The sequence below is a fragment of the Carcharodon carcharias genome, chromosome 17, assembly GCF_017639515.1.
Source record: "Carcharodon carcharias isolate sCarCar2 chromosome 17, sCarCar2.pri, whole genome shotgun sequence".
NCBI lineage: Eukaryota > Metazoa > Chordata > Chondrichthyes > Lamniformes > Lamnidae > Carcharodon > Carcharodon carcharias.
This window is the reverse complement of record NC_054483.1, coordinates 20,344,667-20,357,089: the sequence shown is the minus strand read 5'-3', so window position 1 is coordinate 20,357,089 and position 12,423 is coordinate 20,344,667. Positions and strand designations below refer to the sequence as shown.

At 44.6% G+C, this 12,423-nt stretch overlaps 1 protein-coding gene across 8 annotated transcripts in view; it reads right to left on the bottom strand.

Moving 5' to 3' along the window:
- The window catches only part of LOC121289998 (probable JmjC domain-containing histone demethylation protein 2C), a 62,682-nt gene extending 51,014 nt beyond the window's left edge, over positions 1 to 11,668 (bottom strand). For 2 of the 8 annotated variants that reach the window (XR_005945692.1, XR_005945690.1), the window contains exons 1-2: positions 11,338 to 11,668; positions 1,233 to 1,358 (exon numbers count right to left, since the gene is read on the bottom strand). Coding sequence is in view for 5 of the 8 variants with exons in the window: in XM_041210110.1 (XP_041066044.1) it covers positions 1,233 to 1,286 (54 nt within the window). In the remaining 3 variants the exon portion in view is untranslated. Of the gene's footprint in view, positions 1 to 1,232; positions 1,359 to 3,274; positions 3,296 to 11,143; positions 11,211 to 11,337 lie in introns of those variants that run through there. The other 6 variants (XM_041210107.1, XM_041210111.1, XM_041210110.1 and 3 more) reach the window with 5 other exon arrangements.
- Between the last annotated feature and the right edge of the window lie 755 nt (positions 11,669 to 12,423).

Genomic DNA, 12,423 nt, shown 5'->3' with positions numbered 1-12,423 from the left:
ATTTAACCTCATCTTTCTACTCCTTCATGCACTTAACTAGCTCATCTGCAAACTGACTGAAGCGCTGCTGATGAATAGCTTGACCAGGCTTCACTCAGACTCACTTTCCAGAAGGAAATGAACCTAGTCACACAAATAGCCAATGCATTCCTACTTTAGTGTTACCATTCAGCACTCAGTGCAAGTTGACTGGGATGACCAAATAGTTTTTTCTGCTTCTCTTCACTATCTGCACCTGCCAACAGCACTGCAAGGCACGGTTGTAACCTGCCTCCCCATCGCTGACAACCAACAACTGCTCAAGGCACATCTGGACCAGCACTCACGCCCTATCCAGCACTTCGGTAGAGGTGGAACTCAGCCCTGTTCCTGTCTCTCCAATAAAAAAAGGAAATACCAGTCCATGAACAAGAATGAAAGGGCCTATTACAATGAAACTGTTGAACTGAATATCATGAAGCTGATTATATTGTACGTGTGCATAGGTGACTGGCTTTGATCCAATTAATTAGTGAAACAGGTTTGAGTGGCACAATGGTTCCTCCTTTTTTCATATTCATCTCCTTCTCATATTCATCTGCTTGACACTGCCCCAACAAGTGAAGGATCTCAGGCCATTCACTGTGCTATAACATCCTGGGGAGTGATCCTCAAACAACACATTGATTGGTCATGTGCTCCTTACCAGGAGTTTACTGAGTAACACAACACTGAGTGAGCCATCCCTAAAGACACAGCTCATAAACCGAATATTTCCAAATTAAAAGAAAAAGAATGTTTTGTCTCATGCATTGATGATCTTGCATCCCAAAGTGCATCAGAACAAATTAATTACTTGAAGTGTAGTTAATGTTGTAATGTAGGAAACACAGCAGCCAATCTTCACCCAGCAAGCTCCCACAAATGATAATGAGATAATAACCAGATAATAACTATCTTTTGGTGATTTAATGAGGGATAAATATTGGCCAGGACACCAGAGAGAACACCGCTGCTTTTGTTCAAAATGGCAGATTGGGATCTTTAACCTGAGAGAGCAGACAGGACCTCTGTTTTGTGCCTCATTCAAAAGACAGCATCTCTGGCAATGCAGCACTCCGTCAGTGCTGCACTGGAGTGTCAGTCTGAATATTTGTGCTCAAGTCTCTGGAGCATGACTCACACCCACCACCTTGTGACTCAGAGGTGACAGTTCCAACCACTGAATCATGTCAAGCATAATACTCCCTCACCTTATCGTTCATCACGATCATCACGCTGCTGATACTGGGTACAAGGTCATGCATCCAATGTGACCACTAGATGGTGCTGCCTTTCTGACTCAGTGAAGTTCCTTCAACAACTGAAAAGTTGCAGACCTGTGGAAAGATCACACACAAAGGTGAAGACAACCTCCAGTGAACAGGCCAGGGGATTCCTCAATTGCACTGAATTGTGCAGACCAGATTCTATCACTGGTCAGCACTGACTTGAATTAACTTGGTAGGATGGTGGCAGGAGTGCTTCAGTTGGCCCTCTGGAAGGAGATGGGGGGGAGGGGGACAGGTCCCCTGCAGCTAGGAACTAGCAAGCAGTAAGGCCTGTGTGAGGTTGGCTGGGATAGTAACACAGCATCCACTGCTCTGCACAGGCAAAGAGCACACCTGACACCTTAGTGCTGCCGGCATTCACACCTCTCACCCCTGCTCTCACAACCACTACTGCCGAGAATCAGAAGCTTCGGCAAAGAAAGGCTTACATTTCCAAAGCACCTTTCACACCCTCAGGTCATCCCAAGTGCTTCACAGCCAACGAAGCACTTTTTTGAAGTGTAGTCATTGGTGTCACGTGGAGCACCCAGCAGCCGATTTACAAATAACAGGCTCCCACAAAAAGTAATATGATAACAATCAGGTTATCTGTTTTTAGTCATGTTGATTTGGGGATAGGTACTGGTGGGGAGACTGGGAATAACTCCTCAGCTCTTTTCAGAAATATTTTCATGGAATCTTGAGGGCAAATGGGGGTCTTGGTTTAATGTCTGTCCAAAAGATGGCAGCACCTCTGACAGTGCATCACTCGCTCAGTTTTGCACTGAAGTGTCAGCCAAAATTTATTTGTATTGGGACTTGAACCCACAACCTTGTAATTCAGCGACCAACTGAGCCATGGCTGACAGAGGAGATGGGAGCCCAGGGCTTAAACAAACACCAGTTACCCTGCATTCATTGAACTACTGACTCATTCTCATCTTGCCATGGTGTTTTGCTATACAGGAGTTCAGCTTGGACACAGCGCTGCTTCTCCAGAGTGAAGGAAAATTCCCAGGAGAAAAACAAATATTGAAAAATGGTGACATGCACCAAGTGACTAATTTTTCTATTTATGTAACCACCCCTTTTTGATGTGCTGTGTTGAGCTGTGGCCTACACATAGTTCTGCAACCAAAATTTGTTGGTAGTGCTTAGGGGATGCTTTCAGGACCAAATCAACACTCCTGTATATCCATGAGAGTCTTGCAAGGGAATTTGCAATTATCCCACTCAACGATTGTGATATCAGCCATTACCTTCCAATATTGCTCTGACAGAAAAATGAAAGAAACTAAGGAAATGCTCATCATTCAGTCATTACCAAAGGTCTCTGCTAAAAAATATAGCTCGATACCATGGCTGTCTCTTGCTCTTTACTAAGAGAACTCAAGAAAAAAATATTGGAAATCCCACTGCCTGAGGTGCTGTGGAGAAAGAGAGGGGGAATGAACGTCTAAAAGTCACAAACGTGAGAAAGAAAGGGAGTCAATATGTCAGAGAAAGAAAAGGGAGGCAAGGAACATTTCCAAATGATTCCAGGCCAGTGTCCCACGTGGTCAACACAGCTTGCTATTTCCAACTGCGTGTGCAGAGCGACATGTAGGGTCCAAAGCTGCCGATTGAATCTCACGCCTGGCATTTGCCCAGTGTTGACTGCTGTGCTCAGATATGCTGAACTCTGATAGAAGCTTCCTCACTGACCAGTAAAACATGTTTTCACAGAGGCGATCGAGTAGCAATGAAATTTTCTTGCAGTATGTACTATGCACATCAACAGAGAAACCGGACCGATTGCAAACACAAGGCCCAACAGAGAGAGAGCGAGATAGAGGGGGGCAGAGGGAGAGAGGAGAGAGATAGAACACACACACTACAGGATTGGGATTATCACCCTGAACTTTGGGTAAAACTTTTCATTTAAATTAAAAAGGGCATCAGATCGTCCATAAATGCCTTCTTGTTTCAAAAAAAAACAATCTTACCTCAGCATTATGCTCTCAGTGAAACAAAGAAAGCCCTCTGAGACAGTCTACGTTCTGTTGCTTGCAATACGTGTCTGGAAAGCCTGGGAGTCCAGGGGGCATGGGAGGACAGCAGTTCCCAGCCTGCAGCCAACTTTCAGAACTCTAGGCCCAAAGCCGAACTGTCTTGGCAGCCTTTCAAGTTCTCGCACAATCAAGGGCCAGTTCCATCTCATTGAGACACAGTCTTCCAATGGGCAGACAGTTGTGGAGTCTGTTAGCTCTGAGATTTACAGTCATCTCCTAACTGAACTGCAAGAATTAGCTGTTTCTTCATAACATTCCCATTCATGTTAAAGAGGGTTAACATGGGCAGAAGTCCTCTTATATGGGACTTTTGTGTCAAAGAATTATTTGCAGTCCCCCCACACTTAATGCATGGCACATCGACTGGTGAAGGCATTGCCCCTGTTATGCTTTTGGAAAGTCAAAGGCCCAGTTTATGCTCAATTTGCTGCTCTGAGTCAGGGAGATAATCACATCCTAGGTGACCCCTGTAAGTACTCGGGACTCTTGCTCCTTCACAAGGCCAGAAGGCTGTTGGTGATTGTGAACTTGAACCCCAGTAAAAGCCAGAAACTTCAGTGTGCAGCAGGTGAACATACTCTCTTTGCTCCATTCTCTCATCCGCCTCCTACACCCTTCAATTCCTTTCAGTGTTTCTTCATGGGTGTAAACTGAAATGGAAAACTCCACAAATACATTTAACCAAGGAATCTCTTCAACAACGTCCACTTTGCTTTCTGTTTAGCGGGGGAGGAGTGAAAAATTGAAACCAGTTTCCAGTTTCACCCTTTCTTCTGTGTCCCTGCTTTCATTCAAGCCCTGCTCCCCAGAAAACCTGGTATTAAGGACATTGGAAAAAGGGGCAAGATTGAGCCATTCAGCTCTTCAAGCCCACTCTGCCATTCAATGAGATAATGGCTGATCTTCAACTTCAACACCATTTTCCTGCACCATCCTTGTGTCCCTGATGTTTTTAGTATTTAGAAATCTATTATCTATAGAATCTATTGATCTCAGTATTGAACATACTCAATGACTGATCCTCCACAGTCCTCTGGGGCAGAGAATTCCAATGATTCACCTACCTCTGAGCAAAGAAATTCCTCCTCATCTCAGTCCTAAATGGCCTGCTCCTTATTCTGAGACTCTGTCCTCTGGTTCTAGACACTCCAGCCAGGGGAAACATCCTTCACGTATGTAGCCTGTTGAGTCTTGTAAGAATTTTCTGTTTGAATGAGGTCATCTCTCATTCTTCTAAACTCCAGACAATAAAGGCTCAGTCTATTTCATCTTTCCTCATAGAAGAATCCCTCCTTCTCAGGAATTAGTTTAGTGGACCTTTGTTGCACTCCCTCTATGGCAAGTATATCTTTCTATGGTAAGTAGACCAAAACTGCACATAATACTCCAGGTATGGTCTCACCAAGGCTCTATATAATTGCAGTAAGACATCTTTACTCATATACTCCATTCCTCTTAAATAAAAGGCCACCATAACAAGTTGCTACTGAATTGCTTGCTGTAACTGCATGTTAGCTTTCAGTGACTCATGAAGGACACCCAAGTCCCTTGGAAGTTCAACACTTCCCAACACCTCACCATTTAAGAAATACTCTGTCTTTCTGTTTTTCCTACCAAAGTGCATAACATCACATTTCTCCACATTGTATTCCATCTGTCAAATTTTTGTCTATTCGCTAAGCCTCCCCAAATCCCCTTGAAGCTTCTTTGCTGCATCCTCATAATTCACGCTTCCACCGAGTATTGTATTTCCTTTTCTGATAACACATGTCCATGCCACGTGTCTGCTTCCTTCTGCTCAACCTCTTTTACAGTCCCATTCTTCCCATGAGTTAGCATGAAATTTTTGCTGTTAACATAGAAAGCAAGAAAGCTCAATACTGGGCAATCTCTCCGACATCTTCCGTATTCAATCTGTCCCTGACCCTCGCAATCTCACTAGTCTGTTAGCAGGAACCAAGGGTCATGTAATTGGTGCACTATGCTCCTGTAACCAGATTCAAACTTGCATCCATGGTGACGGCCCCAGTGTACAATTCACAGCTGAAAATCACCCAGTGGTTGGCCAGGGATTAGAGGTTGTTAGTGGACGATCACATGAAGCACTTATCAGTTCAGGGAGTACCAACTTCTTTCTTAGATATCTGGGTGAGAACCTCTCTCTCCCACCTCTGTGTCTCACTGAAGTTCTGCCATGAGGAAAAGTTGACTTACATGGAAGACAAAATCCCAAAGCATCTCAAAGAGGGGAAGAATTAAGGAAGGAATTAAAGGAACCACTGCCCACCCTTCTTAAGGCCAATTAGAGATGGGCAATAAGTACTGACATCACCAGCAATGCCCACATCCCAAGAACAACACAAGAAAAAATAGACATGATGGGAGGCTTGCTAAGTTTTGAAGATCACTATAAAGGTGGAGGTTGAGGAGCTGAAACTGACAGAGCTACAAAAAGAATTCTATCAGGCTGTGACACTTCTAATGAAACACAACAGGCCAGTGTCAGAGGAAGGGATGAAGATGAGATGGTGGGGCAAGGCCATGGAGGGATGGTAAATGAAAAGGAGAATGTCCAAGTCCATGTGCTAGGTGAAAATGAATACTTAGGATTGGGGCAATGAGCTTCAGATCGAGTTGAAGGACCTCAGTCACAGAAGCATTTGTTACTGTAATATACAATGGCCAGAATGTTTGAAGGGACTGAAGCACCAGTTTAGTCATAACCTGCATAGTGGGAGTAAGTGAAGCCTCAGCCGCACATTATATCTTTTAGAGTCCCATTCTTGCTATGAGTTAGTACGAGCTTTTTGTCATCAGCCTGGAAAAAGAAAAAGAACCTGCAGGAAAGCAGGTTGGAACTTGTAATCAAGTGTGAAATGATTCATGAGAAGCAATACATACTAGAGTGGTACGTAGCCACAGGCTACAATATATGAAGATACTTCAGAATCCAGGATTTGCCTAAGAATGTGTGTTGTTTTAAGCACCCTACAGAGCCTACTGGGTCCATAGAGTGCCTGTTGAAGTTACTGAGAGGACAGAGCAGGAAGGTCAGTGCTTTGAGAACCAGAGGGAGACTAAAATTTGCCACAGAGAGGAAAACCATTCATATAGGTCCTCTTGCTGCTCATGACAGTGGCTGGTAGCAAGGGAAAAAGATGGCTTCATTCTCTTCACCTGCCTAAAGGTTTGCCTGACTGATTAATGTTAATCATGCATCTGGCAACACAGAGAAGTCGAGCCTGAAGTGGTGGAGGGGTACAGCTGGGTGTTATCGGTATAGATATGGGAGCTGAGTAAATGCCTGGATAAAGTAATTGTGTGAATGTAAATGGAGAAGTGGGAGGGTAAAAGTACTATATTGAGGGGCGCAGGAGAAATTAAACAGATGACAGTACAATGCGTGTGAAACAAAGTTCTTTCAAGCTACCATTTGAGATCTAAGAAGTATACTCAATAGCACAGTGTCTACTATAGACCGCATGTTAGCTATTCCATAATATATTAGATAGAAATGGAATCTACAAAGACAGATGAAACACCACTCTGAAGGAGATTAGAGAGGCATGGCAAGGGTTAAGTTGTAGTTAGAAGGGACCCTAAGATTTAGTCGGCTTCTGAAGTGTGCAGTGATGGCGGGTTGAAAGAAAGACTTGCATTTATATAACGCTTCTCATGACCACTGGACATCTCAAAGCCCTTTTCAGCCATTGAAGTATTTCTGAAATGACCTTTTTGCACTGAGGGAAACTTAGCAGCTAATTTGTGCACAGAAAGCTGCCACAAACAGCAGCGTGATAGCAACTAGATAATTAGTTCTTGTGATGTTGATTGAGAGGTTAATGTTGGCCAGGACATCAGGGAAAACTCAGGAGATACAGCTTTATTTTCTCCCACAAATCTTTCCTAAAATTCCAAGATTATCCCAGTGGTCAAACACAGCCCATTACTCATTTTTCTCCACAGTTAACCATCTTCTCCAACCTCCCCCTCCCCACTTCTCACCTCCTACACAATGACAGCTGATCTGAGAAGAGTACATGGTCATTTCATCACCGTGAAATAAATAGGTGATCTTTGGGGACAGGAGTTGGGTGATTAGCCAGTCAAGGGAGAGGGAGAAGGAGAAATCTGTACTCAAGAAATAACCTTGGAAAAGGCAACTGAGGAGGCAGGGTCTGGGCTAGGTTTGATGGCAAAGAAAGTACAGTATGACAGGAGACTGGGCTATCAAGGACAGCAGGGGAAAACAGGGTCAGCAGCAAAGGGAATTGCATGGCTGGACTCTATCTCAGATATAAAGAAACCAATTCTTTCACTTGGTGTTTGAAATGGAATGAAAGGCAGAGGGGTGTGGAAGAGAAAAGAAGTGGCTGACTATGAGTAAAAGAATGGTTGTGTTTATTTAGGAGCAGGGAAATCTTGGCTGGAGGAAAGGAAGGCGTGGTGCAGTTTCATGTGGTCAGATTGAATTGGAGGTGTGGTACAGTTTAATGTGGTCAGGTATGATCTGGAAATGACTGATCAGACTGACTCCATGCCAAGTGGTTGTTGTTTTCACAAGCCTTGGCAGACTGGTAATCTCCAATCTCATAGCCACAGTCACATGGTAGAACAGCAAACTTGGGCTCACTGCGCTACATCCTAAACCAAAACCATGTGCAGCAGGAGAAAGGCTGAAAAGAGCAGCAGGTAGGAGCCAGTCAGAAAACTGAGAGGCCATGCTTGGTGTCTGGAGGTGGATGGAAGAGGAAGGGATCAAGAGAGGGTCAAAGAGCATGGGGGAGGGGGATGGGGGGAGGGAAGAGGCTGAAAAGAGGGAATGGAGAGGTTGTGAAGAGGGGAGGAAGGGGGGAAGCCCAACAAAGGCAGAAGAGGATCGAAGAGAAGGGTTGGGGAGGGGAGACACAAGAGGAGGGGCTGAGAAGAGGGGGTGGGAGCGAGAATGGAAGCCCAATGGAGGGGAGGAGTTCCACAGCTTTTAGCTACTAGAAAGGAACAAGGTCTAAGAGGCCATAATGTCCTGATCTGGACCAGCATTGTTAGGGTGTAGGGATGAAAGAAGGGTGTGGCATTTGGAGTGTTGGATCAGCGAGGAAAGTTTGATGGAGTCCTGACTATTGTAGTACAAAAATCATGAAAAAATGAATTCTGGGGGAAACTAAGATAGTCAGGGATAAGAGGCAAATTCAAAATTGAATTAGACAATCCGCTTTTCCTTTTCTAACACTTCCAAGAATGAGGCACAGGCCTAAGAAATCTCTCCTTGGCTCTCCAACGCCAACTTGTTTAAAGCCTGAAACACATTCTCTCAGTGTTGGAATCTTAGCAAGAGCTATGAATTGCTGGGGTGATTTATACCCTGATTCTAAAGTGGAGCATTCAGCACATTCCTGTCTCTGCTTTTGTCCAACACCATTCACTGTTGGGGACACTGTTCCAGTATACAGTACGCCATAACACACCTGTGATTCCTGAGTAGAATTCTCCAATTTGTACTGCATAATAATATACTACATACACAAACATGACTGTATATGTCATGACTGTATGACTGTACATATACTGGATAACAACACTCTTACTCTGTTTAAAACTGTTGTATTTCTCATTAATTGACATACAAAGCATCAGTAAGGGAAACCATTCTAGTATACAACACAGTACATGTTACTTGCACAGTGACCATTAATATATTATGGAATAGCCAACAGGTATTAGGAGAGTTCAATATCCCTTTAAACACACTCTAAAGCAGACACTGTGCTACTGAGTATAATACTTGTTAGATTCATACAATCACAAAATGATAGAGCACAGGAGGCCATTCAGCCCTTTGTACTCAAGCCAGCTCTTCAAAAGAGATAAGTCTCAGTGCTCTTTCCACAGTATCTTGCGAATACCGATCCCGCACCTCCACCCACCCCAACCTCCACCACTGCCAACAGCCAGTGACAACCCCAACATGCAACCCCAACATGCAAGTACTGCTGGATATCCTGCTGCATTGCTCATGAGCGGCCTACCAGAGGGCTGAACTTTTCCTTTATTGCACTGCTTAGCAAGTTACTCTGGTGAAATGAATCTCAAGAGGCAGGCCCAAAGAATTCTAGTTGTTTAGAAACTATTGCTAACAACTGGGGCCAACAGTAACCACTTCAGGCTCCAGATCCAGGCTGTCTATTTTTTTTAAGATTCGTGCACTTTAAATCATGGTGTCTGGAATAAAATACTTGCACTTGGATGTCTGGAGTGTGACTGACATTTGCTCACTGTAAGCCTTTTATATCAAAGGAAGACAGGTCACATATTGATGGCTGATAGGTAATTAGATACCGTGTTATTGGGCTGTGACAGTTGGATGTACATAACACAAAAAATGTTAGTAGGTATAATATTCTGAAATATATCTTACATAACCTGTTAGTGATTTATACATATTATACAATAATATGCACAGCATTAACCAACTGTGCATTTGATAAGCCACCAGTATTGCTAGTGGGTTGGATGCCATGTGTACATCATACAATATTAATTGGTTCATTCATGAACCCTCAGTAAACATCATGTGTTTGCTATATAATAATTAATATTATACATAACCCACCATGCACTACGTTATGATCCTGTTCTTATATTCTGCTGGCAGTTAGGTTATATCAGAGCTGTGTGTTTAACAGTACTCTGAAAGGGTTAATCAGTAGAGCAGCTGAAATACTTGAAGCAGAAATTGAGTAAGCCTTGGCTCCTGGATGTGACTCTGCCCAGCACTGCCTCAGGATATTCCAACACTTTTCCCATTGTTTCTAGACACCAAACTATTTCCACAACAGAAACACATAGGGTAGTGTTTGCTGCTTTGGAGTAGCGCGCTACCCGAACCACCCTTACAGATTCAGCCACCCCCACTGACACACACAAACACATGCACACTGAGAAAGAGACACCACACACAGACACCACACATGCACACACCACCATCCTCCCACAGTCCGCCACTTCCCATAGACACTCCCCCACCCGACCATACTCCCACTCCAACATATAATCACCACCCCCCACACACCCCGCCCCAAGACACCCACAGAACTCAAGCCAAACCCTCACTGTGGGATCAGCATCGGTGAGATTTTAACACAGCTTTGCTGTGAATCCACGTCACAACAAAGTGTGAGGAATTAGCTGGATTAACAGTGTTCCCTCTCTCAGCGTTTATTCGGTGCTGGCTTTCTTTTATAACTCAACCTACTCCAGCAATAAACTCATACAATTATGGAGGTCATGGATTCACATTCTGCTCAAATGTAAAACAAGATAATATTCCAGCTTCCATAATGCGATCTGAAAGGGCTACACATCGATGCTGACATCCACACATCAACCACAGTGTATCCACCCTGGCAAAAGCCGACATCTACCAGTGACAGATAATCTCAGCCCACAATGGGCTGTATTGTATCAGGAGCACACTTGTGGGACTTAGAAGGAGATTTTCTCCACTTGGTTAAATGACCTTGAGAGGGTTTGACAGAGGAGCACTCAACCAGCAGTACCTCTGGAGATCTCCTTAGGACTGAGGCTTTTAAAATTAAGGGAGGTAGCACTCGCGCCACAGCCCTGCTGTGATTAGCCCTGTCAAAACAAGCAGCAACTGCAGAGACGTCCAGATAACAATGAAAGCTGAGACAAAGTGTCTAGTCTGGCTGAGTTGTGGGATGGAGGGGTTTTTTGGTGGGGTGGCTTCGGTCAAAGGTCACAAGGTTATGGGTTCAAGCTGTACACTAAGACATGAGTACATACGTCTGCATTGCAGGACTCAAGAGAACACAACACCCTTTGATGAGCCTGAAGTTCTGTCTGCCCTCTATGGTGGTCTTTTTAAAACGTTTGTCTGAAGATGAGATAGTTTGTATGGTCGAGTTAACAGGCATATCCTTACCAAAAAACAAGTTTTAAAATGAATTAAATCCGAGTCAAGGCACTTATACACTCACCTTCAAGCTCTAGAAGATCTTTTCACTCAGGCAAGGATTTATTAACAAATCTGGCTACTCTCCAGAGTTTCGACTCCTCAGTGTCTTGTTCCGAGTGTTCTGGAGAAATCCTGGTATTGAAGGCAGTTAAAATCTCAGCTTTTTTAACAATGTCGAGCAGTGATTTGCAGCTACCGTTCGCACCACTTGGGAGACAGAAAAGACAAGCTTAATTGCTTGTGGCACAGCCCTCATTAAGAGCTTGATGCAAGCACAGGCGTGGTGGTATAGGATCTCCTCTGAACGTCCTCTCTCTCTCTTCCCCTGGGAAGAGGCATGTGCAGCCGACTTCACATGCACAATCGAGCTCAGTGAGTGACTCACAAGAAAAGGAATGACATCAGCCATGAAGAGGGCAGGCTGCCATCTGCTGCTGCCAGGAGTTACTGAGCTGGGAGAGCCAGCCCATTAGCAAGCATAGCTGTGCTGTCACAACTGGGAGGAGAAGAATAGCAATACAGGGCCACTCCGCTCTGACAGTTAGCTATGCAGAGAATGTGCTGATAATGGGCGAGGCCACAAACATACCAACGGCTGGACAACAGATGCCAGATGGATGCCGGGGGGGTGGTGGGGGAAGAGAGGTGCTTTGACAGTCATGTGCTTCAATTTGAAGGTTCACTGTCTTGTTTGGATGACATGCCATTCAAATGTGGGCTTCAGTTTTGTTCCCTCCTTGACCCCATCAAAACGCTATCATCCCTATTACTCCAAGGGCTCTTATTGTTACTGCCCTGGGGGGTGGGGCGGGGTTGGGAGAGAGCAGGTATCTCTCTAGTGCCTCTTCTGAACAACTATTCAACCTCAGCAGGCATCACAGTCTTGTGCACTCCTCCCAACCTGCACACCCTTCACCCCAAACAGGCGTCAATGGATAATCTTCAGCTGAGAGGCAGTCGGCGGCTGCTTCCCTTCTCTCACACAGGACTGCTAGACTGAGATGAGTAAACTCTGTACTGTCTGGTGACGGGTTGGGGATGTCATCTCGGTCCTCACATGTCAGCCTGGCTCTGTGCCATGTCAGCCTTCAGGCTACCACCATTTAGC